Source organism: Raphanus sativus, chromosome 9 (assembly GCF_000801105.2).
Source record: "Raphanus sativus cultivar WK10039 chromosome 9, ASM80110v3, whole genome shotgun sequence".
Lineage (NCBI taxonomy): Eukaryota > Viridiplantae > Streptophyta > Magnoliopsida > Brassicales > Brassicaceae > Raphanus > Raphanus sativus.
This window is the reverse complement of record NC_079519.1, coordinates 6,454,391-6,481,798: the sequence shown is the minus strand read 5'-3', so window position 1 is coordinate 6,481,798 and position 27,408 is coordinate 6,454,391. Positions and strand designations below refer to the sequence as shown.

General features: G+C 38.0%; 5 protein-coding genes across 8 annotated transcripts; 3 read left to right on the top strand and 2 right to left on the bottom strand.

Annotated features, from left to right (window-relative positions):
• Positions 1–742: 742 nt before the first annotated feature.
• On the bottom strand, positions 743–3,114 carry LOC108828553 (glucan endo-1,3-beta-glucosidase 6). The gene is made up of 2 exons (XM_018602282.2): positions 2,647–3,114; positions 743–2,060 (listed from the first exon to the last, which is right to left on the bottom strand). Exons 1-2 carry the CDS (start codon positions 2,979–2,981, stop codon positions 953–955), a joined length of 1,443 nt encoding a protein of 480 aa, XP_018457784.1. The 5' UTR covers positions 2,982–3,114; the 3' UTR covers positions 743–952.
• A 6,482-nt stretch (positions 3,115–9,596) lies between these two features.
• LOC108827469 (uncharacterized) lies at positions 9,597–16,653 on the top strand. Its single transcript, XM_018600873.2, has 24 exons — positions 9,597–9,770; positions 9,883–9,991; positions 10,068–10,232; positions 10,303–10,471; positions 10,568–10,660; positions 10,832–10,981; positions 11,067–11,106; positions 11,273–11,330; positions 11,416–11,498; positions 11,731–11,829; positions 11,946–12,061; positions 12,191–12,309; positions 12,501–12,571; positions 13,093–13,198; positions 13,373–13,512; positions 13,606–13,764; positions 13,909–14,012; positions 14,269–14,444; positions 15,105–15,294; positions 15,407–15,506; positions 15,698–15,866; positions 15,979–16,061; positions 16,159–16,235; positions 16,339–16,653. The coding sequence occupies exons 1-24, from the start codon at positions 9,702–9,704 to the stop codon at positions 16,508–16,510; spliced, it is 2,817 nt and encodes a 938-aa protein (XP_018456375.2). The 5' UTR covers positions 9,597–9,701; the 3' UTR covers positions 16,511–16,653.
• Positions 16,654–16,820: 167 nt separating this feature from the next.
• On the top strand, positions 16,821–18,279 carry LOC108827468 (uncharacterized). Its single transcript, XM_018600872.2, has 6 exons — positions 16,821–17,103; positions 17,186–17,239; positions 17,331–17,411; positions 17,503–17,572; positions 17,795–17,883; positions 17,975–18,279. The coding sequence occupies exons 1-6, from the start codon at positions 16,948–16,950 to the stop codon at positions 18,107–18,109; spliced, it is 585 nt and encodes a 194-aa protein (XP_018456374.1). The 5' UTR covers positions 16,821–16,947; the 3' UTR covers positions 18,110–18,279.
• Positions 18,280–18,312: 33 nt separating this feature from the next.
• Positions 18,313–20,931, bottom strand: LOC108827467 (protein REPRESSOR OF SILENCING 3). Of its 3 annotated transcripts, none has more exons than XM_056994019.1 (5): positions 20,666–20,931; positions 20,393–20,578; positions 19,899–20,273; positions 19,209–19,803; positions 18,313–19,169 (listed from the first exon to the last, which is right to left on the bottom strand). In XM_056994019.1, exons 1-5 carry the CDS (start codon positions 20,867–20,869, stop codon positions 18,430–18,432), a joined length of 2,100 nt encoding a protein of 699 aa, XP_056849999.1. In that variant the 5' UTR covers positions 20,870–20,931; the 3' UTR covers positions 18,313–18,429. The 3 variants fall into 3 exon arrangements, with proteins under 3 accessions (XP_056849999.1, XP_056849998.1, XP_018456373.2); XM_056994018.1 differs by having other exon boundaries at positions 18,313–19,358; positions 19,389–19,803; XM_018600871.2 differs by having other exon boundaries at positions 18,313–19,803.
• A 756-nt stretch (positions 20,932–21,687) lies between these two features.
• On the top strand, positions 21,688–27,017 carry LOC108828145 (phototropin-2). Of its 2 annotated transcripts, none has more exons than XM_018601734.2 (21): positions 21,688–22,418; positions 22,509–22,691; positions 22,779–22,870; positions 22,991–23,198; positions 23,585–23,792; positions 23,909–23,979; positions 24,111–24,217; positions 24,306–24,355; positions 24,448–24,552; positions 24,636–24,695; positions 24,757–24,846; positions 24,926–25,002; positions 25,093–25,177; positions 25,264–25,344; positions 25,426–25,529; positions 25,614–25,663; positions 25,811–25,917; positions 25,997–26,122; positions 26,220–26,384; positions 26,474–26,609; positions 26,703–27,017. In XM_018601734.2, the coding sequence occupies exons 1-21, from the start codon at positions 21,895–21,897 to the stop codon at positions 26,777–26,779; spliced, it is 2,706 nt and encodes a 901-aa protein (XP_018457236.1). In that variant the 5' UTR covers positions 21,688–21,894; the 3' UTR covers positions 26,780–27,017. The 2 variants fall into 2 exon arrangements, with proteins under 2 accessions (XP_018457236.1, XP_056849997.1); XM_056994017.1 differs by having other exon boundaries at positions 26,474–26,614.
• Positions 27,018–27,408: the final 391 nt, after the last annotated feature.

The following is a 27,408-nucleotide window of genomic DNA, read 5'->3' as shown; positions in this document are numbered from 1 at the left end:
TTAATTCGATCGTGAGATGCAATGACACTGTAAGTGAAATTGATACATTATGTTAATAATTTACATTTTACATTTTACATTTCAAAGTGTGGCCGTAAAATTACTAAATAAATTTGTGGCCTGAAGAGGACGGGTCTGTAAGAGGCTTAAAGCAAAACTAAATTTGTGTGGTCTTTAAGAAGGAGCCGAGGTGGATGCAATTGTTTTTCTTTTGCCGGCTAAATTCACAAATAAGTGAAGCCCATTTGGTTTGTGGGAGAAGAATACAAATACAATGGGACATACAATCACACTTTGATTGACAATCTTTTACCCTTATTAGGCCCTACCAATATTAATGTTTACATCGAAATGTAGATTTGAACTTTTCTTGACAACATCAACTACTCTATTGGAAGTTTTGAAGGTTTAAAAAAGAACAACACAATTTATGCAATTGGAGCAATTGGTTCTTTATGGAGTGTGTCAACTGTTGTATTGACATCCGTAGGAAACAAAACAATGTGGAAAGAAAAAACAACACAATGAATGGTACTCAAAACGATGTAAAAGGTAGAGAGGGCCATTAACTAAAGCTTTCTTTTGACTCCATCGTCTGTCACTGACAAATCAATCAATCAACCACATATGATGCAATTTCCGTTCTGTTCCAGAAACAGACACGATCATTACACAAGATAGACGGAAGCAACAAAATACTTGCAGCTAAGTAGCAAACCCTTCGAGTTGGGTTGGGTTGTCATTTACAGCAAGGACCCTCATTTCTCAGTTATTCCTTCTTAATTGCAAGGATAACAAATGTGCGAAAAAACCGAAACAAATAGTTCCCAGAACACGGCACTATTTTCACTTGTTCTTGGGAGGTAGAAATTAGAGAATCCAAGTAAAGGAAGAAGGAAAAATAAAATAAAACACATCACACATAAAGCTACAACAACATGACAAGAAACCATCAAAAAATAGAGAGCACGGCGATGGCTACGGCCAGCATCAGTGGGAACAAGAACACCTGTCCTTGCACAGCCGCACCGTAGTAAGGCTCTATCATAATCGGAAACCTGCAGGTACCCGTCGAAGGATCCGTCTTAGTCACCTCCGATATATTCGGAAACTTACACGCTGTATCCAGCTGGTCATTGATCTGATAGTAACTGTTAAACGCATAAGATATATTCTCCTTCCCATCCAGATTCCCACACGATGTCCCAACCCCGAGGCTAGTGCAGTCCCCAAGGCTACACGCGTAGCTCACGCTAGGCGCCACCTGAGGATCGTCCAGCCTCACGTTAGGCTTCATCACACACCACTTCCTCTGAAGATAACGCACACCTTTGGCCTGTATCAAAGCTCCCGTGTTGGTCGTCCCCAAGTTCAACACGTATTTTGGTAACCCGTCGAAGGTGAATATCCCCCAGTGTCTCTCGAAGTAACCAGGCTGAACACTTTTGGCGTCCTCGTCTATAAGGCTGAAGAGGTAGGCGTCTATCGGTCCAGGCCTCCTCGGAGTTCCCTTCCCACCTGAGATGTGAGCCATGAAGCCTTGGTTGAACTTTTTAGCGAACTCCACGTTAGCGTTCTTGTCCCCATCCGTAGGCCACCCGATCTCGCCGACTATGATCGGCATGTTTCCAAAGCCGTTCTTCTCGAGCGCGTGGACAAGAGTGTCATAGTTCGCATCGAACATGTTGTAGTAGAACGTCCCACCGTCGCTGACCGGCTGAGAGTTGCCGTCGAAGAAGGCGTAGTCCACCGGGAAGTTGGCGTCGTTGTAGAGACTGATGAAAGGGTAGATGTTGACGGTGAAGGGGCCGCCGTTTTCGTTTAAAAACTTGACGATTGTGATCATGAGGTCGCGGATGTTGGCTCTGAAGTCGCCTCCGGAGGGGAATGTGTTGGAGCTTTCGTAGACATCAGCGTTCAGGGGACAAGTGACTTTAACTTGGTTCTGGAGACCAGCTTTTATTAACGCGATTTGGATGTTCCTTAGCGCAGGGAAGGTCGTGCTGAGATAGCTTCCGTTATAAGTGGACAGGAAAGGCTCGTTGCCAACAGCCACGTACCTGTGCAACAAAACCGAACCAGAGGCTCAAATCAAGCTATCTGATTCTACAGTAAAGATAAGAGCTTTATGTAGACAGATTCAACCTACTTAACTGTCTACCAGAACTCAAACTCAGCTGTCTAGTTAAGTTTGTAGTGATTATATAGTAAAGACATAAACTTTGTGTAGATTTCTCTCAGCAAAGACAGATCCAACCTACTTAACTGTCTACAAGAATTCAAACTCAAAAGTGCAACAAAACGGAACCAGAGGATCAAACTCAGCTGTTTGATTATACAGTAAAGACATGAGCTTTGTGTAGATGTCTCTCTCAGAAAAAAAGACATATCAAACTTATCCAAAGTGTGCAACAAAACCAAACTCAAACTCAGATTTCTGATTTTATACAGTAAAGACATGAGCTTTGTGTTAGTTTAATCTCAGACAAAGACAGATCCAACCTACTTCAACTGTCTACAAAAATCCAAACTCAAGTCTCCTTTGATTCCAGTTCCTAACTAGTAAAGTACAAAAGCGGAACCCTAAAAACCCTAAAAAGGGAAAGTTGTTGATAAGAGAAAGTTAAAGAAAGAAAGGGGGAGGACCTGATGTTGACGTTATCGGTTTTGATATGAGTAGAAACATTTTTAGCAACCCATTTCTCAGCGGCTTTGAGGCTTGACGCGAGACTAGCCAGCATCTCGTTAGGGATACCAACCATAACCTCGATTCCTGATCTGCCCAGAGCTCTGAGAGTGTCGTACTCAGCGTCGAATAGCTTTACTTTCTGAATACCATTCTCTCTCAGCATCCTCACCACTATATCCGGTGGAAGAGGGTGTGAAGCCTGCGTTCCCCAGTTCGCTCCAATCGAACTTGCTTTAGGACAAACCGCCGCCGCCACCGTCAGTACTATCACCGCCACGAAACTCCACCTCATCTCGAGGGTCTCTCCGATCTGAGACTTCGTGGAACGAAAAAAAAAGGTAGACAACAAACACACTAAACTATGAGCTTTTTTTGAGCTTTGAGCTTAGCTGTACTGTCTGGCTCCAGTCACCAGTGCGTATTAAAGAGAGAAACCACGCTTGCGCTTTGTGACCGCTGTTTTTGGGTAACAGACAACGACAAAAATGACACGTAAGCATCGATGTCTTTGGTTTTGTGGTCCCTTGCGCTCTTAACGGATATGTGGGCTTCTCTATCACAGGCCCATCGATTATGTTCATACTAAGTCGGTACATTCTATATTCGATGCATATCATCCGTTGTAGTCGGTAGAGAGACTTTGAATCTCTACAAACTGCTACAATGAGTAAAACCAAGCGTCTTGACTTACTATACAGCCATACGATTAAAATGCCATTTGCTTTTGACTTTAGTAAAGAAAGGATCACATTTGCCCTGTTTCTGCGATTCATTTTCATTGTCTATTGAGAGTTGAGACTTCCTTTCAAACAGTTGCTTTTAGTCACAATGTTTCGAATATGCCATCTTTTGTTTATGGGGGTGGGGTGGGGGGGAAAGATAGCATCTCCAAACATCCAAGAAAATAAATTTACTTTCTTGAAAACAAATTAGATATATAGAGATATTATTAAAGTGTTCTTACTGGAAAGGAAAACATTATTGAGGATAGAGTTTGATATAATTTGATCTAATTAAGAACTCATTCAAGGAACAAGCTCTAAAACTTCTATGTTAACTCTGGAATTAGAAGACAATGTGATTAAATAATTTACACTGTTTCACCGTATAATTGTACAAGTATCTACCGGTACAATTGATAAATATCCTCCATATTCATATTCTTTCTGTTGAAAGTGTTCTTACAATACTGAATCAAACAGACCAGCAACAAAACATAAAAGAAAAGATATCAGTAGGCACCGTGAATTAACCCCATACACATGTGGGTATTAATAGTAAATGCATCGTAAAACTGTGAAGAAGAATCAGATAAAACAAAAACCAATGGAATTGCCTTTCAATCTCTCTCAGGTAAAAGAACCAACCAAGGAAGATCCTTGTTTGATACATAGCTGATTCTCACGACAAGAAACAATATGCATATCTTCTCTCAAACTGATGAGAGACCTCTCCATAACAAAGACTCATGGCTTCATAATATGGCAGAGGACATGAAACACGTAGCAAGGTCTAATCTCTTTGATAAAAACCGAGAATAAAATCGGTAAGAAACAGACCTGCACAGAAAAGACAGCATGAAGCACATGGGACTATAAGCAACCTCAGAAACACACAAGAGAAGATAAAGTTTCAATCTTTATTTCATTTCAGCATGAAGAACTCTGTTACAATGCAGGAGTATTTATACAAGATAATGAAAGCCCTAGCTAAGAGACAGATGGCTTCATCCGACGTCAGATGCTTGATCAAGGGCTGAGAATGCGTTGGACAGCTTTAGGGCGAAGGCTTCAGTCGTACGAGCTCTGCTCTGTGTTTTGTCGTGACCTGAAGCCAGTGACCGTTGATTTTGGATCTGTGAACTTGAGTCTGAGCTGTCAACAGGTTTGTCTTCTTCTGCTACTTTATCTTTTCCTTTCTCTTCACGCGTAAGTCTTGCTTTGGCGGGAGACTCAACTTTGGTTTGAACTTGAACTACTCTGTTTTGAACTTGAGCTCTGTTTGAGCTTTGTTCACTAATAGGGACAACTACGCTGGACGAATAGAAGGTGAGAGGAAACATCAATAACAAACGAACCACTACTCTTGTAACAAACGCCACCAAGAACCACTATTAAAACCAACATAACCATTCTACTGCCACCGGATTGACCACGACGAACTTCGCACAAAAGCCACCATAACGGAGTAGAAGATGACACATATGACATAAGGAACTAGAAGAAAGAGAAGAGAAGAAATTAAACCAGAGAAGAATCCGGCGACCGCGCATAGAAGATGGCGGCCGCCGAAAAAAGAGACCAAAATAGGGTTTTCAGAGAGTCTTGATACTATTGTATTAAGCAGGATGTTTTTATAAAAGTTAAACACATCATTATTACTTTTCAGCGTTAGCTTATACTGTAAATGATATCCTAGTTTTATCAAATAGTATATAAACCATCTTTACTCTTTAGTATCCTAATGCGTATGTTAGACATGGTTGATCAGTATGACCATTTTAATCTATCAACTAACTAGCTGATCATCTAAACTATCTAAACTATTAAAACTGAAGTACATTTAGTACTTGACCCTGACTTTTCCACAATAATTACCAATCTATGCCACTCTTCAAAACACTGTAATTTTATATTTTGCTGTCCATTAATTTGGCAAACCAAAAAACGTTTGTTACACCAACCTGTCCCATTAATTTCGCAAACCAAAATAAATACCACATCACCAAATCTTAACACAATATTCACAATAATTGGAAACAAAATAACAATCAAAAATTCTTTCATATTTCTACGATGTCAATATAATCAAAACAGATATTTAAGATAAATTACCACCGAGTGTCATAGAGTGTCGTTTTGGTTTATAAAAGTTAACATGTTCTATAAAAGGAAATTACGTATTTTGAAATTAGATTTTGAAATTATTAATCTAAAATATTAAAACTGAAATACATTTAGTACTTGACCCTGACTTTTCCACAATAATTACCAACCTATGTCACTCTTCAAAACACCGTAATTTTATATTTTGCTGTCCATTAATTGGCAAACCAAAAAAGGTTTGTTACACCAACCTGTCCCATTAATTTCGCAAACCAAAATAAATACCACATCACCAAATCTTAACACAACATTCACAATAATTGGAAACAAAATAACAATCAAAAATTCTTTCCTATTTCTACGATGTCAATATAATCAAAACAGATATTTAAGATAAATTACCACCGAGTGTCATAGAGTGTCGTTTTGGTTTATAAAAATTAACATGTTCTATAAAAGGAAATTACGTATTTTGAAATTATTAATATTCCTATTAGTTTTAATAGCTTAACTTATTCAAACTGATATCTTAATATTAGTTAGTGTGATTGCTTAAATATAGGAGATGTTATGGAATATCATTTATTTTAGTTATACCGTTAAGTCTTTTTTGACGGCAAACGGCTATACCGTTAAGTCTATCAATTTAGGGCATGATTGGTTTTGCCGCTACCACCCGCAAACGCAGCTTTTGCGGTTGGTAGCGGTTGTTGGCGTTTTGCAACAATCATTCAAACCGCTCTAAACCGCTCCAAATCGCTCCAAATCTCTAAAATTCAAAAGCTGGTTCCAGCTAGCGTTTGCGTTTGCAGACGGTTGCGGAAGTATAATTTTTTTTTCTTTTTTATAAAACAATACAAATTCAAAATAAAAAAATAAATAAAAATTTTAAATTATAATTATGAAATTACTAATATATATCTATTATAATTTAATTAATATTATTAATTTTTGACATAAAAATATTTCTATAATTTTAAAAAATTTAAAACTATTATTTTATAAATATAATTTTATATTAATTATAGTTTTATGATTTTTGATATTTTTATAATTATATAACATATAAATATTATTAATTTATTATTTAATTGTTGTTGCATCTGGTGGTTAACGAGTCATAAGTATCCCACAAACGCACAAATTTCAAAACGCAGTACCAGTCGTACAAATCTCTTAAAACCGCTAAAAATCACAACCATCCGTAACCGCAAACTTTCGCAACCGCAACCGCTACGGTTGAACCAGTCAGACCCTTAATTAGGCTGGTTTAATATTTAAGGCCAATGGCATCCTATTGTAAATATTAAGAAAAAGTTAGGGTTAGTTCTAAATTGTACTTATATTTCAAATCAAAATAATAATTTAAAATTATATCAAAAATTGATTTAACATATATATATATATTTATATATATATATATATATTCAAAAAAAAAATTTTACTAAACTATTTTCCAATAACAATTATTAAAAATGTTTTCAATATATATAAGAAAAATACAATAAAAATTCAAATTTCATATACCAACTTAAATTATGATTTTTATATTTCACATTAAATTTTAAAAATATAATACATGTGATTATTTATAGGATAGTACGTATAAAATACTATTAGTTATATGTTTGCTCTATTTTTAAAGAAAAAATAGATTGTGAATTAGAGGTGGGTTTCGGGTACCCATTTGGGTTGGGTTCGTGTCTGTTTCGGTTTCGGATTCCCGGGGTTAAAGATTTCATTCCCATTCAGATATTTCAAAATTTTGGTTTTGATTCGATTCGTATCTTTGCGGGTTCGTTCGGTTTCAGATAACCCATTTAAATTATTTTTTAAATTCATTATATACTTTAATTTTCTCAAAATATATAAAAAATAATATATAAATTTTCAGAATAAATAATTATAATACCTAAGCTTAACATATAAATTGGTTTGATTTAAATATTTGGATAGAAAATCAATAATTATTTTAAATATTTTGGTGTTTTGAGTATACTTTAACTATTTTAGATATTTACATTTGACTATTTATATATATTATCAATTATTTAAACCAACTTAAAAGTACTATATATATTCTGGATGTTTTTATATATATATTAAATCTAAAAAATAATATATATAATTATATAAATCTATTTCGAATACATTCAGGTATCTGAAATACTTCGGTTCAGATCGGATTCAGTTCAGTTCCCCAAATGCAAATATTTTGAATAATTTAGATATTTAATCAATTTCAGTTCGAATTTAATACTTCTTTTTGGATCGGGATCGGTTCAATCTTTTGGATTCGGGTATAATGTCCAACTCTAATATTGACATGGAAAATAAATAGCAACATATTTTATAAAAAAGTATATCCGCACGGATGTGCGGGTCAAAAATCTAGTCTATTTTATTAAAACAGAAGTACACATATAGAAATACCCTTAGTTTTCAAATTTAATTACACTTCCATGCCACTGAGAATTAAATAATACTTCCTATTTTAATGTTGTCTTTTCCACTTTGATTAATGTGTTTTCCAAAATTAAATTTGAATTAAATACACAATTAAATAATACTTCATATTTTAATGTTTTTTCTTTTCCACTTACATTAATGTATTTTCTAAAATTAAATTTGAATTAAATATACTTCATTAACTTCTCAATTAAATCAATGTCAAATTCAAAAAAATACATTTTTATTGGAAAAACAATTCATGGAAATTATAATATCAACTATTCATTTAACAAATCTGAATTAAAAAGTATTACCAAATTTGAACTGAAACTAGATAATATCCAAATGGATTTACCATTTTGGTAACTAGAGAACCATAACCAAATCTTATCCTAACGAAATATTTCGGATATTATAATGTATTGAAATCATATTTATATTCTTCAATATGTTAGCTATTTTCGAGTTAATATCCAAGATATAAGCTATTTTAAGTTGTTTAAAATATTTGAAATATAAAAAATAATCAAAAGTAAACATCTAAAGTAGATAAACAATAATCAAAACACAAAAATACTTAAAATATATATTTATTCTTCATTCAAATATTCAAGTTAAACCTATTTTAATTTTTAATTTAGGTAATTTAGCTTACATTACTCAAATTTACATGTTATATTTTTTAGATTTAAGGATATTTAAAGATATATAAATTTAAAAAATTTAAAAATAATTTAAACGGGTTATTAAACCTGCAAAGATCCAAATCAAACCGGAACCAAAGTTTATAAATATCCGAAAAGAGTTGGAATCTTTAAACTCGAAAATCTCAAACTCAAATAGATTTTAACCGAATTCGAGTAGATATCCAAATACTCATCTCTAGTTTAGTCAATATAAAAAGATCAGATATTATAAATATACTATTTAATATAACTAAATAAAAACTAAAACTAAAAATTAATACCCGTGCGGTCGCACGGATCAAGATCTAATTTTTGTTATAGCACAATACTTAAAACTTAAAACCAAATTGAACAAAAACTCCAAAACTATATCTGATTCGATTCGAGTAGTAAAATTACCCGAAAGAATCATACAGATGAGAGAATCATACAGAGAAGAGAATCTGAAGTATCATTGATCAAATCCAAATGAAACTGAAAAATTCAAAAATTTGTTAAATCTATAGAAAAAACAATTTCAAAATAAATATTTAAAACCTAAAAAAAGATATCATATATTCAATTTATGTTTGTTTTGATGTAATATTTGAAAATATATACCAAAACTAAAACTTGAAACTATAATTAATCGAACATGAAATAAATTTGGATTCAAAATATACTTTAAACCAAAATTCGAATTCGATCCAAAAATATATAAAATTTACATAGAAATCTCGCGGTCTAAAAATTGAAAAGATTTGAACCAAACCTCAATGGATATCCTAACACCTAAAATATTAGTTACATTTATATTTATATGTTGTTATTGCATTATAGTTGTGATGTATTTTTGAAATTTAAAATATGTAGTTTTAAGTTTTTGTTGATTTAACTAAATTTGTTTAATTTATTTATTCTTTTGACTTGTTGGAAGACTGAGAATAGAAGAAAAAATCAATTTGTTTGGGAAAAAATAGAGTGGCTAGTGTAGGGAATTGTTGCGGGAGGAAAGATCAAAACCCTACTACGAGAACGAATCACTAGAAGAAGAAGAATAAGGCGAAGACGATGCGTAGATTCGGGGCTGGGAACAGATCCGTCTCCAAGCTCGTGATCACCATCTGCGTTGCTATCCTGGTACGCCCTCCTTTCCTTCCTTCCTTCCTTCGATCCCATCCATATGATTTCGAAAATTTCGCATTTTCTCATTTCTCAATCGAGTCTGCTTGATTTCTTCGATTGATTTTAGTTCTTGCCATCTCTATCGTATGGAGCTCCACGAGGAAAGGCTTCGGTGTTTTCCTTGTTCAATCTCAAGGAAAAGAGCAGGTTTTGGAGCGAGTCTGTCTTTCGTAACGGTATGCTTTTATGTTCTCTTCCTGCTTCGTTTTTGGATTTTCATGTGGCATTGACTCTTTTGATGTTTTTAATCAGAATTTGATGATCTGGAGTCTTCAGTCCACTCGAATTCGGGTGTGGTGAACTACACAAAGGCAGGAACCATTGCGAGTTACCTAGAGCTTATGGAAGTTGATGCTGTCTATCTCCCCGTCCCAGTCAATTTCATTTTCATTGGGTTTGATGGGAAAGGAAACCAAGGTGAATTACATTCTCTGCTTTGAGATTTGGAGTCATTACTAACATTTTCTCCAATACTTTATTTCCATAGACTTCAAACTCCTTCCTGAGGAACTTGAGCGTTGGTTCAGTAAACTTGATCACGTGTTTGAGCACACACGAGTTCCCCAAACCAAAGAAGTTCCCAATCCCTTTTACAAGACTAACTTTGAAAAGGAGTTGACACACCATCTTCCTATCATTAGTCGCCTCAACTACAAGTATAGTCATCTTTTTTTTTGACGGTTCATATTTTGCGATGGTGGTGTTGGTTTTGCCTAGACGCTAAATTGGAGATTTATTTTCCTTTTTGTCAGCTTTTCTGTTCATGCTATACAAATGGGGGAAAAGGTGACTTCAGTTATCGAGCGTGCCATCAATGTTTTAGCACGCAAGGATGACGTTTCTAGGTAATGCAGTTTGTCTTATGGAAGTCCTTTACTGGTCAATTTATATGCAGAGCGCATACCAATTGGTTCTTGCAACTTTATTTCACTCGTGATAGCTGTTTGCAACTTTTTTTCTAACTGGGGGTCTGGTCTCATTTTCTGTGTTGTCTCTTTTTTTGTTCTTGGTGACAGAGATGAGGAAAGTGCTCTAAGACAAGTTGATACTGACATGATGGAATTCATTTTCTCTAGCCTTGTCGAATATTTTCATCTCGGTGATGCATACAATGTATTTGTTCTGAATCCTAAACGTGATATTAGAAAAGGCGGATATGGATACCGGTTAGCACCTGATTATCATCGTTATTATATTATTTTATTTTATTACGGACGAGGAACATAATAGACTTACAAAAGGATTTTGCAGGAGAGGGTTTTCAGACTCAGAGATATCTTATCTGAAAGAGGTGATTCTAGTTCTCTAAATTCTGTGCATGCCTCCAAAGCAAATTGCATCATAAACAATTCTGACCAAAAAAGAAGTTCTTTATAATGATCTCTTCGGTTAAGTTTTCTGGCAAGTGCTTGTATGTCGATGCCAAGTTCATACGACTCTTTTTATTCTTTTCGCAGAACAAGGACGTTATTAAAAAACTTCTTCAGTCTGGAAAACCATCAGAAAATATTTTAGGTACAGAAAGGCAAATAACAGCGACATTTTCCATTGATGATGTACATTCTAGTTTATTATCTGATACATGCTGGATATGTTCTAGCATTTGATATGGTGAGGAAGCCCTTGTACCAGAAGCATCCAATGCTTAAATTTTCCTGGACAAATGCGGAGGAGACTGATACGGTTTGTTATTTTTGCTGCACCTTCAAGTTTTCTTATTCCATTGATTAGCCTTAATGTTTGTAAGATATGGAAAAATCTTATTATGGTATGGTAGTTTAGGTCTGTGTGGTTGTTTCAGTGACTATACTCTTATCTGAGAACCAGATCTTTTGTGCTGTAGAATCTGGCGTTTCGTTATGTCTTACAGTGTTGGCTATTTGTGTTACATTGTTGATTGTTGTCTTACTTTCAGGCCGAGTGGTACAATGCATGCCAGGATGCTCTTAACAAATTGGAACAGCTATCCCACGGTAAAGATGCAGCCGAGCTCATTCAGAGTAAAGTTTTGCAGGTACCAATCTTCTTCTATTTTGGCTCAATACTATCTGGTCCCAGAAGCTACGTTTACTCTAAATGGATTTCCGTACATGTGATTAACTTCGAATTTTTCTCAATGGAAATTTCAAGTTGCTTAACGGGAAGAATGAGGATATGAAGATTTTTCTGGAAAAGGGTTTAAAAGCTGGAGACATTAGCAATCTTAACGCAGAATGTCTGACTGATACTTGGATCGGAAAGGGCAGGTTGATTTTCTGAAGCTCTCAATGCATGTGTGTACATGTATTTAACCTTTTAATTCTGGCTTAGAGCGCCATCTTATGCAGCCAACAATGGCAAAGCATTTTCATGATTTTGTGAATAATTTCTGTCAGGTGGGCATTCATCGATTTATCTGCTGGCCCTTTTTCATGGGGACCTTCTGTCGGTGGGGAAGGAGTGCGGACGGAACTTAGTTTGCCAAATGTGGGAAAGACCATTGGTGCAGTTGCAGGTACTGTTCGCAATAAAAATATTCTGCATTGTGGCTACTAAGCTGTAAACCTCCCGACTATTTACCTTACTTTAAACGTATTATCCTAGTAATTTATGGACGCCTCTTTGTCGTTCTTTGGCAATCTTTCATTTGCACAAAAATTTTCCTGAATTTCCGTTAATTTTGTGTTCACGATTTTTTATTGCTAGAAATATCTGAAGATGAAGCAGAAGAAAAACTCCAAGTTGCAATCCAGGATAAATTTTCTGTATTTGGAGAGGTGTGTTTTTGATTGGTGAAATAAGAAACCATCGGATTTCATCAAAGGAGCTTTATCTTGGGAGTACTGGAGTTTTCTTGGGCCCTGTTGCACTCCAGTACAAACAAAAATATGAGTAACAAATAAAGTAGAACAACCAAATCCCTAGTACTTTAAGAGGCTGGTTAACATTAAGTTTACCGCTGCTGGAAAATACAGTAGTGGGAAGGCTTACCATAAGATAGTGATCATCTTAGACAATTATAGAATTTGGGTATAGGACTCGGGGATTCTTGAGATTGAGGAATCATCTTAGACAAAGCTCCACTAAAACTAGCTTCTCTATAATTCATGACCTACAGAGGTGAACATATTACTTGTTAAGTAAGGATCTGGATTCTTGAGCTGTATTTTCCTTGAGGCTGATGCCTGTGGGATAAATGCACATGTGTTCCTGCGTATAATGTCTCTGAGTTATGTTTTCGTTCACCTTGTGAAATGCTTTTCGACCACAGTTCTCAATATAGCTCTTGTTTTCTCAGAAAGATCATCAGGCTGTTGACATTCTTCTAGCGGAGATTGATGTATATGAACTATTTGCTTTTAAGCACTGCAAGGGAAGGAAGGTGAAGCTTGCTCTTTGTGAAGGTGCTTTTTTTTCTCTATAGCTGCTTTATGAGTCTTAGTTTCATGTACGATATTTTTATTTTCTATTCTGTAATTTCAAGGAATCCGCACGGCTGCCACATCATTTTCTTGAGTAATTGTTTCGATTATTCTTTTTGTGCCTTTCCCTCACTGTTTTCACTCTTCGTGTCTAAGAACTTGATGAGAGGATGCGGGATTTGAAAACTGAGCTTCAGTCACTTGAAGGAGATGCACATGATGAGATTCATCAGAGAAAAGCCATGGAGGCACTCAAACGAATGGAGAGCTGGAATTTGTTTAGCGATGAACATGAGGTATTTCCCATCCCATGCCAGAGTTTTTGTCTTCTGCTGCTTCTCCTTACTGGTTTCGGTTCTTATATGAAATGTGACACTTGCACTGCACAGGAGTTCCAAAATTACACAGTTGCACGAGATACTTTCCTTGCACATTTAGGTGCTACTCTCTGGGGATCCATGAGACATATAATATCACCCTCAGTTGCCGATGGTGCATTTCATCATTATGAGAAGGTCTCTTTTCAGCTTTTCTTCATCACACAAGAGGTATGTAACATATGTTTGAAAATGAAATAATTTTGCTACTAAGCCTATTCGATTCATCCTACCCGTAACTTTGCCTGAGTATTTCAGTTTAGTTTCTATTGATGCTGAAAAGAGGTTGTCACCCGGTTATTTTATTTTATGTAGAAAGTTCGACAAATCAAACAGCTGCCAGTTGATCTCAAGGCCCTCATGGATGGACTTTCTTCACTGTTGTTACCTTCTCAGAAACCTATGTTCAGCCAACATATGTATGCACTGAAATCCGTTTAGTCCTGAAAATAAGCTTTACAACCGCCAATATAACTTATTATCATTAGGCTTGATCTTTCCGACTCTCTTCCATAAACTGTATAAACTGTGGTTAGAACTTAGAACTAGTAGATTGTCTTGGCAACCAAAAAGAGAGAAACATATTTAGCAGTCGTATCTTATGTTATCTTCTTTTCCTCTTATTTCTAAATGCATCTTCAAGCTATAATGAAATGTCGTTAACAATTGTGATAGGTTAACCCTATCTGAGGATCCTGCCTTGGCTATGGCGTTTTCAGTATCCCGAAGGGCAGCTGCTGTCCCTCTATTGCTTGTCAATGGGACTTACCGGAAGACAGTTCGTTCATATCTCGATTCATCAATCCTCCAATACCAATTACAGAGGCTGAACGATCACACTTCCCTTAAAGGTCAGCTATGCAACCGAAATTTTTCTCTGTTATGTGTTTTTTGCAGTTGTTACCATTAATTTCTTTTGTTGGGACACCTTTCTATAAAAGAAGCCTTTCTGTAATGCTACGCTAGAAACTATTTGCTACCAGTAAAAATTGATTTGATGTTCCTTACCAAGTAGTGGTGTAGACGTTATGGCCAACACATCTGTATAGATGGTTAGTGTTGAGAAATTTTGAGGACTGTTCTTCGTTTACCTATGTATTTCAAATTTTCTTCCTAGTAGTATGCCGTAATAAGACAACTGCATAAGATCTGAGCTACGATATTGTTCATTGTTCTCACGTTGTGACATCTTTTACCTGCCGTCTTCGTTTAGCCTTATCCATTTGGGCAATTGCTACTGTCCTACTGCTCGACAATTTCATTTCCGTGTCACGTTCTATGCAAATTTAGGTCAAGTTAATTTTGCATTTTTTACTGTTGTCGTCGTTTAAAGTTGATCCGTTTGAGCAATTGCTCTTCTTCTACTGCTCAGTCAATTTCATTTAAGCTGTCTTTACTCGCCTTCTATGCAATTTTCGTCAAGTTAAGTGTTACTGCATCTCATGCATTGGTTGATGTGGATACATCGGCATTGGCATTGACACTGTGAGCTATCCTTGTATATAACCCAGGAGGCCATGCCCACAGCAGGTCTACTCTTGAAATCCCTATCTTTTGGCTCATCAATGGGGATCCGCTGCTGATTGACAAACATTATCAAGCAAAGGCGCTTTCAAATATGGTCGTTGTTGTTCAGTCGGAGGCATCTTCATGGGAGAGCCATTTGCAATGCAATGGTCGATCACTTTTATGGGATCTAAGGTTTTAACACACATGTTATCAGCTTTATATTAGCAGATTTTTAGCGATAGGCCTGATTATTTTTGCGCATCATGAACAAGTTTTTCGCTATTGTCTTGTTTTTGTAACATAGGAGCCCGGTGAAAGCGGCCATGGCTTCTGTTGCTGAACACCTAGCCGGAATTCTTCCTCTTCATCTTGTCTACAGTGTAGCTCATGAAAGTGCAATTGAGGTATAGTAGAGTTATGATGATTACAGAATTTACTACATAGCATAGCTTTGTAATTATATAATTTCTTTTTCGTTTGCTGGTAACTACTACAAGCTTGTGAAACCTAGCGTAAACGCTGATTAAAATCTTCAGCTAAAAGAAGAAGCTGATGGTCTGTCTTAGCATCTATTTTTAAAAAATGTGTTTAACAGGATTGGACATGGTCAGTGGGTTGCAATCCATTTTCCACAACTTCTCAAGGTTGGCAGATTTCACAGTTTCAATCTGACACAATTGCTCGGAGCTATATAATTACGGTGCTTGAAGAGTCGATACAAGCAGTCAATTCAGGGATTCATCTTCTGCGGCTGGAGCGAACGAGTATCCTTCCGATATTGTTTTTGTCTTTATGCCTGCAGAAGAGTAGAGGTTATGTAGTGCCACTATAGGTTTTTATATGCTAGTGTTTATATCCTTTGACTCAAAAAACCAGATGAAAAATCGTTCAAGATTTTCAAATCGAGGGAACGTGAGCTGATGAACAAGTACAAGTACGTGATCAGCCTGTGGAGACGAGTGAGTACACATAGATTTGCTTTCTTCGGTTGATGAAATCTTTGTATTGATGGAAAGGCTTCAAATGATACGTATACTAATATCGTTATGTTAACAGCTTTCGAATATCGCGGGAGAAACACGTTATGGGGACGCCATGAGGTTTCTGTATACCTTAGAGGAAGCCACAGACGGGTTAGTACTTAGTAATAAACCTTTTTGCACCTGCTGATATATATAGGTATGGTTTTGCTAACCAGTGAGGCTTCTTGTTTTTTTTTTTCTTCTTTTGTATCAGATTCGTAAGAGAAGTGAATGCAACAGTGGAGGTTTTGCACCCAATTCACTGTTCAAAAGAGAGGAAGGTGAAAGTGGAAATGGACATGACAACAGTTCCCGCCATACTCGTAGTTCTGGTACTTCTTTACGCTGTCTTCAAGCCAAGAGCTCCTAAGCCAAAGATCAACTGATGTGTTAAAATCTAAACGAAGAATCAAAATCCCATACAACCTTTTCTTTTGTATCTTCACTTGGGAAAGAACTAGTGTAATCTGTGTCTTATTCGTTACTGCAGTTGCAAAAGTATAAAACGTGACGAAGTTGGTGCTTAGAATTTAGACAAGATTGTTTGAACAGTAAATAGACAAGACTTAAAGAACGTTGACAAAAAAAAGAGACAAGACTGAAAGAATTTTCTTTGCTAACTTGTGGTTGGGTCATGAGTGGGGCCCATTGGAGACAACGAGAACAGCACTTTAACCAATCTCGAAATAACAAAGACTTGTAAGAAAATAATAGAAAATTTGGATCTGAGGCTAGAAAGTTCCGGAGACATCGGAGAAACCCTAGATTAAATGAGAAGGAGAGAGTGAGCAGAGAGAGAGAGAGAGAGAGAGAGAGGAAAATAATGGAGGAGGAGAAGAAGAAAGAGGGATCGTATAGGTACTGGGTGAGAGAAGCCACAGCGGACGCAGCTCCTCCTCCTCAGCCACAAAAGCTCACCAACAACAACAACGACGTCGCTTCCAATGCTCCTCCTGCCCTCGGCTCCCTCTGGAATCAGGTTTGCTCTTCTTTTCTTTTCTTCATCTATTAACAGTCTTTTAAAAGCATTCCCTTTAATCTCTTCTCCTTTGTTTACATAGGCTGGCACTTGGGAGGAAAAAAATCTCACTAAATGGGCCACTGATCGATTAAAGGTTTCTTCTTTCTTTCCTTCCCCTCTCAGTATTCTTTGTTCTTTCTCAAGTAAAGTATTAATATGTTCTGTACTTGAAACCGTGCTCGCAGGAGCTGCTGGTGTCAGTGGGTTCACTTCAATTCTCTTCTGGAAAAGCTGAGATTATAGATGTTAGCAGATGTGTTGGAGATGTGAGTTTGCTCCTTTTTTCATTTTTGTTTTATTCTCTATGTTTGTTCTTCGGATTAATGATGATAATGCGTTGTTCCTCTGAGGTGCTAGGCTTTCTTGGTCACTGTTCGGAACAAGAAAAGAGTTGGCTACACTTACGAGCTTTCCCTCAAAGTCCAAGGTAAAGAATCGCCACTGGCCTAACCCCTTTTTTCGTCCGTTCTCGTGAAAATATTAAATCAAGTCGTTAGATTAGGATGTAATGCATTTGAGTTTACCTGCTGCACCATTTTGTCTTTGGGAAAATCTGATATTAGGATGTATTGCATTCGAGTTTTATAGTTAATTCTTATCTTCTCCTAGTGTTTGTTCGTGTAAAGACAACTCGTTTTTGCATACTCAGGAGAGTGGTCTGTTAACGAGGACGCAAAAAAGGTGAAGGGGAGTCTCGACATTCCTGAGTTCTCATTCGGCGAGCTTGATGATCTTGAGGTAAAATTTATTCTAGAGTCTTTGATATGACTGGGAAGATGATTAGGTTATTTGGACACTGATAAACGCATACGCTTTTTCCAATAAGCAGGTGAATGTGAAGCTCAGTGAAGACAAAGAGCTTTCCCAGCAACTGAAGCAGCAAGTTCGGTTGGATATGAAGCAGTTCTTGGAGCCTATACGCCTTAAACTTGCTCAGTTCGAGCAGGAACTCAAAGATCGATAGTTATTGTTTCTTTTCATTTGATATCAGCAATTTTCTGTTAGCATCGAGAACTTTGTTAAAACACAACACTCCCATCTTACAGCTTTTCTTGTATCCATGCTTCATCTGTTCTACCAACATTTCCACATTTATTGTCCAAGTTCAGTTCATCAATAAGCTTTTTAGTCTTCTATCTAACTTCAATATTAGTGAATGTGAATAACTTAAATTAAAAACAAAATCTATTAAAACTTTAAAAAGAAAACAAAATGTATAAAGAGAACAAAACTGCAGAAGAATACATAGTTTGAAGAACCGATAAATCTGTTAACAGTCCCAACTCATTCTTCACTTTTCTTCTTTCTTCCAGGCTCACCCAATGCCTTCTTAGCCCTTTTCCACTCATTCACAGAAGTCTCGCTTCTCATAAAAGCGCAAGTCTCCCCTGACCCAATCTCTCTCCTAATCGGCTTCTTCGCACCCAATCTACTTCCCCCACTCGCATTCTTTGCCTTCACAATCTGCTCATTCTCCTTTAAATTTCTCAGAGCGGTACTACTGCTAGCCCCGTGGACTACCGCAGCCTCAACACCATTCGTGCTATACGAGTCGTCCCTTTGTTTCATTCCAGTTCCACTCTGGTTAGAGTTGGAGAACTGGCCATCTCCACTGTCGCTCACGCTAACCGCTTCACTCTTGTCAGAAGCTGAACCCGGGAAGAGTTGAGTAATACTGAATGAAGCATTCTGGTCCCTAACCAGCTGAGTCCAAGAAGCCTTCTGAAGCCATAATGAACCTCCTGCTGACTTCTTACAGCCTTCCAACTCTCCTCTCTCTGTCTCTTCTTCGTCCACATCATGATCCACACTATCCTCTGAGCTTTCCTTTTCTGCATCCGAATCCTCGGCTAAGTTCTCATCCTTTTCCACGTTCAGACTTCTATCCTCACCATCGCCCTCGGTACTTGCTGCAAGTTCAACCGTTTCAGCATCCACGCTTATGTCAGCAACAACAGTATCTTCTGGCTCTGAGTGGTCTGAACCTACAAGGTCAGTATCTTCTGGCTCTGAGTGGTCTGAACCTACAAGGTCAGTATCTTCTGGCTCTGAGTGGTCTGAACCTTCAGCATCTTCTGGCTCTGAGAGGTCTGAACCTTCAACGTCAGCATCTTCTGGCTCTGAGTGGTCTGAACCTACAACGTCAGCATCTTCTGGCTCTGAGTGCTCTGAACCTTCAACGTCATTATCATCTGGCTCTGAGTGCTCTGAACCTTCAACGTCAGACTCTTCTGGCTCTGAACCTTCAACGTCAGACTCTTCTGACTCTGAGTGCTCTGAGCCTTCAACGTGAGTATCTTCTGACTCTGTGTGGTCTGAACCTTCAACGTCAGTGTCTGATGCAGGTTGTACTGCTTTACTGGAGCTAAAATCAGGCAAGAAACTTGATACGCTAAAATTACTGCTGGTTCCATTGGCCACAAGTGCTTTCCAGGAAGACTTTTGGGACCAGGAAATATTGTCAGTCGACCTCTTGACACCTGTTGTTCTGCTTGGTTCATCCGGATCCACTTCAGAAGGCTTCTTCTTTTCACGTATGGCAAGTGAAGCTTCCTGTCTTCCACTTCCCTCTGGGATGATTGATTGCCTCTTTTTGTTTGGATGAATGGGTTTCCCCTTTGCTCCCTCACCAGCTGGTGTTTGATCGAGCATTGATTTCTGAGTTAAGATCAAAAAAAAGAGCCAGATAAGAGATAATATATGTAGATGACACACTATTGGGTAAAAAGGAAAACTATATTAGCTACAAGTACCCGTTTTCTTGATAAGATATCCAGCTCAGTGTCCATCATGTCCTTCCCATTAGATACCACATTGATGACGATGTTATCTTTGGTATCTACGATGATCTCATCGTTCTCATTGACGAAGCTGTCATCTTTCTCATTGATGATGATGCTGTCATCTCTCTGAAGAAGCTTATTCATCACAGAGTTCATAATATTCACCTCTTCTTCGTTAATCCCCACATTAATCGCTTCAAGATCACGAGCATGAGTCTCCCGAGGAGTGAGAGAAGCAGAATGCTCTTCACAATCACAAAAGGTCTTGGGAAGAAGAGACGGCACCGCAACACGCTGGAAACTATACTTATGTTTACCAGTTCCACTTAATGGCATAGCTTTCACCTGCACCAAAACCAAACCCAATCTCAAACCCTAATCTCCTAATCCAAGTTACTACTACTACTAATACTACCTCATTAATACTACCTCATGTTAGATGTCACATATGAGCTTATTGTTACCTTTCTGAGTCTGGGAAAGAAGATGTTAAGGTGAGTGGAAGGAGCTGATGACTTGTCGGGAGCTTTAACAGTCTCATCAGTGGGAACAGAAGCTGACTCAGCCCATTCCCTCTTCAATCGAGCCATGTAATGCTCTTTCGCTTTCTCCAGCCGCAGCTTCCCTCCTTTCCACTTGCATCCATTGTACTGCCAAAAAAATCAGAATCCGGGTTTAAGAAAGCTAGGAAAGAAAGAAAGAGAAGAAGAAGTGTTAGATTCGAATCATCAGCTCACCGTGGAGAAGAGCTTGGTGAGTGAGTTCTCCGAGGCGGGAGAGAAGTCGATGTAAGCAAAGGAGCGACCTTTTGTCCTGACGAATTCGATAGCTTCGACGGAGCCCATCGGAGAGAAGATCTTGAGAAGATCGTCTCTCCCGACGCTCTCTCCTAATCCTCCGACGTGAAGCCTAACGCCGCCGCCGCTTCCGCCTCCCTCCATTGTTTTTTCTTTTCTCTGCTGCTTTCAGTTTCTTTCCCTCTTCTTCCCCTCGTCTCCCTAACTAATAACGATAAGGCCCATTATTTAAAGGTCTTAATGGGCTTTAGGTGGGAGAAGCATAGGCGCACTAACATCCTGAGGAGGTTTTTGCTTTGGTTTTCGCTTTCCTCGTCGCATTGTTAAATATATCAATGGGCTTAGGCCCATTAATATCCTGACGAGGTTTTCGCTTCTGGGGTCCGCCTTAATTAATTTCTCGACCACTATTTGAAACAGACAGGGGAGACATTAGTGAATGTGAGATAAATGGTTGTTTCGTCGTCTGCGAAAGCATCCTGGGAGAGAGACGATACACATAGTGTTCGTCTTCCGTCTAATCAGATGGCGCATGTGCTACTCCAACACTCGTAAGTTACTGCCTTCTAATCACTTTTCACTTTTCTTTTTTGACATTTACCGAACATGAGAAGCAGGTGTGTCGGTTTGTCTGTTTTTTCAATTCAATTATTGCAAATGTGAATAGAGAGTGTAATAAATTGACGATTGATGAAGAAAATTACATAAGAGGGGAATGATGAACAAGAGTGCACGTATTTAGGGTAAACATAGAGTGTGGTCCTGCACAAGGGACTCATGGGTCCATGTGAGTTTTTAATAGAACGAAAGCGATGTCTATCCTCCGCATAGCTCATTTGCAGCCTCAGAAACATTTTTTTCGTACAGTTGTGAGTTTTCAACAATCATCGTCTTTGCACCTTTTAAAACCATGTACTATATATCCATGAGTTGCAGCTGATAAAGCTACACGTCTGGTCTTTATTGTTTTTCGTTTTATTTTTATTATAACTTTAACGTGTTTCTTGATTGCTTTCAAACACTTCAATGTCATTTATTGGATGTTCCCTGAACCAGGTGTGTTAGCCTCATCTACCTATCTTACTTTCTCGTGAACTTGTCTTGTTTTTCTTTATTTGCAGCCTATTCATTTCTCTGTTTCGCCTAAAGAAAGAGAATAAAGAAACAATATGGAGAGGCCAAGAGCCCCTCCTTCTATCTTTAAGGATTTAGAGCCATTAAGTGAACGCAGATCCCTCGAGGTGTTCAACCCCTCGAGTGGTAAAGAGGTAAACGGATCAGCTTCAGCTTCTTCTTCCTCATCGTCATCCAAGCCTTACGATGGAAACGGAAAAGGAAGCAGCAGCAGCAGCAAGTGGATGGAGTTTCAAGATACTGCAAAGTTAGCGGAGAGAACTGCTGAGTGGGGGTTATCAGCTGTTAAGCCTGACTCAGGAGAAGATGGCATTAGTTTCAAGGTCTCCAGTGAAGTGGACCGAAGCAAGACGTCTAGGAGGTCATCTGAAGAATCATCATCTTCTGAATCTGGGGTCTTCCCTAGAGTCTCACAGGAGCTCAAAACCGCTCTTTCCACCTTGCAGCAGACTTTTGTTGTCTCTGATGCCACACAGCCACACTGTCCCATTGTCTATGCAAGCAGTGGCTTCTTCACCATGACTGGTTATTCTTCCAAGGAGATTGTTGGAAGAAACTGGTACGTCTCTTCTCCTCTCATATATATATTTATAGCTTCATCCCCAACTGGCTACTTAGCATGATGTTTTGCTTTTGAAACCCATGGTAGCCGGTTTCTGCAAGGGCCTGACACAGACCAGAAAGAAGTTGCCAAAATCAGAGACTGTGTCAAGAATGGAAAAAGTTACTGTGGGAGGCTCTTGAACTACAAAAAGGATGGAACTCCCTTCTGGAATCTTCTCACAATCACTCCTATTAAGGATGACCAAGGCAACACCATCAAGTTCATTGGGTACCTCCCTGTCTTTTTTCCTTGCTCAATTGACCGTCTCCTCTACCAACCTTTCTCACATCTTCTTCTGTATTGTTTTGTTTCCAGGATGCAGGTTGAAGTAAGCAAATACACAGAAGGCGTAAACGATAAAGCATTGAGGCCTAATGGACTCTCCAAATCCCTGATCCGATATGATGGTTTCTACTTCCCTGCATCTCTCTTTCTATAATTACTTTTGTTTTGTGTGATAAAAACACAAAAACACTTGGGCTGATCTTCAAAATGTTAACATTTCATGCTCTTGTTGTTGGTATCAGCTCGCCAGAAGGAGAAAGCTTTGGATTCCATCACAGAGGTCGTGCAAACAGTAAGACATCGCAAGTCTCAAGTGCGAGAATCCGTGAGCAATGATGTAATGGTGACGCCTGGTAGTACTACTACTACCACACCTGTTAGACAAGCTATACAACCAGATGAGGCTTCAAAGTCAGCCAAAACACCTGGACGTGTTTCTACTCAATCGAAGTGAGTTTTTTTTCACCACCATATCCATGATAGCTCGTAAACATTAAATCCTTAAAGAACCTGAAAAATTAAAATCCTTAAAGGCATGTATCTTGCTCACAAAAGTGTGATGGAAGTGCCAACATTTTGCTGAAAACAACTTGTTTGATATCATTGCCAAATAGTGAGTGTACAACACAATCTCAACCTTAAATAGAACAAGGTATAGAGTTAAGATGTACTTCTAGTCGGTGTATAATGGTATGACCTCAATTTAGAGTTAAGATGTACTTCTAATATTTATATGGTGTGTACTTTTGTAACCTTGTACTAAGCCATAGAATGTATTCCGAAGCTGTACATGTATACCCTGAATGATTTTTGATCAACCCTCATGCAATGTGCAGGTCAAAGAGCAAATCACTTGATGTTCCTAGTGTGGAACTGGAACCTGAAGAACTGATGTTGAGCACAGAAGTAATAGAGCCGAGGGACAGTTGGGACCGTTTAGAAAGAGAAAGGGATATTCGCCAAGGGATTGATCTGGCTACCACTCTTGAGCGCATAGAGAAGAATTTCGTCATCAGTGATCCTCGTCTCCCTGATACTCCCATTGTATGTTCATTTGAGTTATATATCAGTTTTTCTTAGTCAAGTCTGCTGCTATGTTGGCATGGACATGTGGTAAGCATATAACCTTGAAGTAATGATGCAAGTTGTTTCCCCTGTAGATATTTGCATCAGACAGCTTTCTTGAGTTGACAGAGTATACACGTGAAGAAATATTGGGGAGAAACTGTCGGTATGTGAATATTCTTCTCCTTGTATCTTTCACTCATGAGATTCTTCATCATGCCGGATAATGATGCAGTCTCCTCGGCTCTGTTTTTTTCTTATCGTCGTGATATGAATATGCAAAATGGTTGGCCTCAGGTTTCTTCAGGGGCCAGAGACAGATCAAGCGACTGTTCAGAAGATAAGAGACGCAATTAGAGAGCAGAGGGAGATAACTGTACAATTGATAAACTACACGAAGAGCGGTAAGTTATCTGATAATGAACATTTTCAGATAATTTTCTTGCAAGTCTTCAACTCCGGATGCTCATGAGTCCTTTGAATCATTTGCAGGAAAAAAATTCTGGAACTTATTCCACTTGCAGCCTATGCGTGATCAGAAGGTAGTCATGAGATTATCGTTATGTCTAGATTCAGATACTTGAAGAAAACTGTGATATGTTTGCTGACAATATGACTTTCTTCATCTCATCAGGGAGAGCTTCAATACTTCATCGGTGTGCAGCTTGATGGAAGTGATCATGTGGAACCTCTCCGAAATCGTTTATCTGAGAGAACAGAGATGCAGAGTTCTAAACTGGTACTAAGTTCATCTCCTTCTGAGCTTTTTAAAAAAAATCTCTTTTCCATCAAAGGAGACTTATCACATTGATTATATTCCAGGTGAAAGCTACAGCAACAAATGTAGATGAAGCTGTCAGAGAACTTCCAGATGCTAATATGGTATGTTACATTCATTCATGGTTACTTAACAAAGATGTAATCGGTTTTTGATGTGTCTTAGCGGCCTGAAGACCTGTGGGCTGTACACTCAAAGCCTGTCTATCCTCTGCCTCATAAAAAGGAGAGTACGTCCTGGAAAGCAATACAAAAGGCATGCATCAAACCACATTACTGTTTTCTTACTTTGTTTCTCAGTCATCCTGTTTTAATGGCAATAGTCTCCTTTGTAGATCCAAGCGAGTGGAGAAACAGTGGGACTTCATCATTTCAAGCCAATAAAACCGTTGGGCTCTGGTGATACTGGCAGGTAACTGTAAACTTGGGAGTCAAAACTGTTCTTGTCTCCTTTTACTTTGTATATACTTTAACATGATTTTTACATTTATGGGATACATAGTGTCCATTTGGTTGAACTGAAAGGCACAGGTGAGTTGTATGCCATGAAGGCAATGGAGAAAACCATGATGCTGAATCGTAACAAGGTAACAATATGATGGAGAATGAGTTCCCCCTTTCATCATAAATTTTATGTTATACCTCTCATTGACAACATGCAGCTTTTATACAGGTTCACCGAGCATGTATCGAAAGAGAAATCATTTCTCTTCTGGATCATCCTTTCCTTCCCACTCTCTACGCTTCCTTTCAGGCAGACTTTTCTACTTTTTTTTTTGTTTCTATCATTTCAGCTCCTGCGTCTCATTGCTAAAGCGTTCTTTTATGTCCCCAGACATCTACGCATGTTTGTTTGATTACAGACTTCTGCCCCGGTGGAGAGTTGTTTGCACTGCTTGACAGACAACCGATGAAATTTTTGTCGGAGGATTCAGCAAGGTACCCTATTCTCCTCCAGTCCATATGAGTAACACAAGACACTAAGCTCTTCTGAAGGACTCTAATTAATCTCTTATTCATCAGGTTCTATGCGGCAGAGGTCGTTATCGGCTTAGAATATCTTCACTGCTTAGGTAACATATAGTGAAATGAATCCTTCTCTCTGTTAACCTAAGCATTTCTTGTTCATGCATGTAGCCACTCGCTTTGTGTAGTCTCTTTCTCCCTCAAATCACTCTAGCAGTTTGGTTTAAAATACGTATATAATGTTCCACACACAGGGATAGTATACCGAGACCTGAAGCCTGAGAATATACTGCTCATGAAGGATGGACACATTGTATTAGCAGACTTTGATCTATCATTCATGACGGCCTGCACACCTCAGGTATTTGTTTTTTTATTATTATTATTCAACTCCACTTTTTTCACTGGTAATATATACTTACAAGAAGTATGTTGGGCAGCTTATTATTCCACCAACACCTAGCAAACGAAGGAGATCATCCAAGAGTCAACCATTACCGACGTTTGTTGCAGAACCAAACGCCCAGTCAAACTCGTTTGTAGGGACTGAAGAATACATTGCTCCTGTACGGTTGATGCACTTATTAATGTTTCATCACTTCATTTGCGTTGTCAGATTTTGGATAACGCCTAAATCATAGTTTTTTACCTAATCATTTTCAGGAGATAATCACGGGCTCTGGTCATACGAGTGCTATTGATTGGTGGGCACTAGGTATCTTGTTGTATGAGATGCTTTATGGTCGCACACCTTTCAGGGGTAAGAACAGGCAGAAGACATTTGCCAACATCTTGCACAAAGATCTCACCTTCCCCAGCAGTATCCCTGTGAGCTATCTATCTATCTTGTAACGTCATGTAATGTAACCCAAATGATAAAAAAGCAAATACTAACTGAACCATGGACTGTGGTTCAGGTAAGTCTTGTAGGTAGACAGTTGATCAACATGTTGCTAAATAGAGATCCGAGCAGCCGGTTAGGATCAAAAGGTGGGGCCAATGAGATAAAACAGCATGCTTTCTTCCGTGGCATCAATTGGCCTCTCATACGAGGCATGGTAGGACTATAACTAATAATAGCTTTTCATATATCAGCCCCATACAAGTCGTGTTTGTTGGCTAACATATGTAGAGTGTGATTTGCAGAGACCTCCGCCGTTAGAAACACCGTTGCATATAACAGAGAAAGATCCCAATGCGAAAGATATAAAGTGGGAAGATGATGGGGTGCTTGTGAATTCTATTGACGACATTGATCTCTTCTAAAAGAAAAAAAAAACCCTTCTCTTCCCTTTCTTCTGCCTTTGAGACTCATTTTAGTGCGCAAGACTCTTCTTCTCAATAAAGCAAAATCTGTTGTATTCTAGTTGCTTTACATATTATTATGTAATTATACATCAGACATAAAAGGTGTTGTTGTATTCTAGTTGCTTACATATTAAACACACAATTTTCCATTTCTTTCAAATCTTCAAATCATCAACAACAAATGAAGCATACATAATACTTCATGGCCAAGTTCAAATTGTTAGTGTGACTAACTACTGTTAAGTCCCCCTAAACCTGACGCCTAATTGTGCGCCAAAATAAGAGAAACAGAATGCACATCGAAGTAGTTTATTAACTAACAGATCAGGGTTCAGTTTTTGGATAAAAATAGCCAAACTCGCTATTTTTTTCCAAATTTATACTAAAACAGAGCTAAATAGAGTTCGGATACATCATTTTCTTTAAGATCGAAAGTATGAAAAGATATATATATGTACAAAGCCATTAAAGAAGTTGAACATGGCAAGTATCTCTACAAACCAGAAAAACACACAAAACAGAGAATTTATTAACACTAACAGAT

Bases quoted from the DNA above. Each gene is read 5' to 3' on its own strand.
- LOC108827469 (XM_018600873.2), top strand. From the start codon at position 9,702: ATGCGTAGATTCGGGGCTGGGAACAGATCCGTCTCCAAGCTCGTGATC. The intron at 12,310-12,500 runs GTACTGTTCGCA...TTTTATTGCTAG, and splicing joins GACCATTGGTGCAGTTGCAG to AAATATCTGAAGATGAAGCA. The intron at 15,507-15,697 runs GTATAGTAGAGT...TGTGTTTAACAG, and splicing joins CTCATGAAAGTGCAATTGAG to GATTGGACATGGTCAGTGGG.
- LOC108827467 (XM_018600871.2), bottom strand. From the start codon at position 20,869: ATGGAGGGAGGCGGAAGCGGCGGCGGCGTTAGGCTTCACGTCGGAGGA. The intron at 20,579-20,665 runs GTGAGCTGATGA...TTTTTTTGGCAG, and splicing joins TCACCAAGCTCTTCTCCACG to TACAATGGATGCAAGTGGAA. The intron at 20,274-20,392 runs GTAACAATAAGC...GTTTTGGTGCAG, and splicing joins TCTTTCCCAGACTCAGAAAG to GTGAAAGCTATGCCATTAAG.
- LOC108828145 (XM_056994017.1), top strand. From the start codon at position 21,895: ATGGAGAGGCCAAGAGCCCCTCCTTCTATCTTTAAGGATTTAGAGCCA. The intron at 24,847-24,925 runs GCATGCATCAAA...TCTCCTTTGTAG, and splicing joins CCTGGAAAGCAATACAAAAG to ATCCAAGCGAGTGGAGAAAC. The intron at 25,918-25,996 runs GTATTTGTTTTT...TATGTTGGGCAG, and splicing joins TGACGGCCTGCACACCTCAG to CTTATTATTCCACCAACACC.
- LOC108827468 (XM_018600872.2), top strand. From the start codon at position 16,948: ATGGAGGAGGAGAAGAAGAAAGAGGGATCGTATAGGTACTGGGTGAGA. The intron at 17,104-17,185 runs GTTTGCTCTTCT...TTGTTTACATAG, and splicing joins TCGGCTCCCTCTGGAATCAG to GCTGGCACTTGGGAGGAAAA. The intron at 17,412-17,502 runs GTGAGTTTGCTC...CTGAGGTGCTAG, and splicing joins TTAGCAGATGTGTTGGAGAT to GCTTTCTTGGTCACTGTTCG.
- LOC108828553 (XM_018602282.2), bottom strand. From the start codon at position 2,981: ATGAGGTGGAGTTTCGTGGCGGTGATAGTACTGACGGTGGCGGCGGCG. The intron at 2,061-2,646 runs GTCCTCCCCCTT...TTTGTTGCACAG, and splicing joins ACCGATAACGTCAACATCAG to GTACGTGGCTGTTGGCAACG.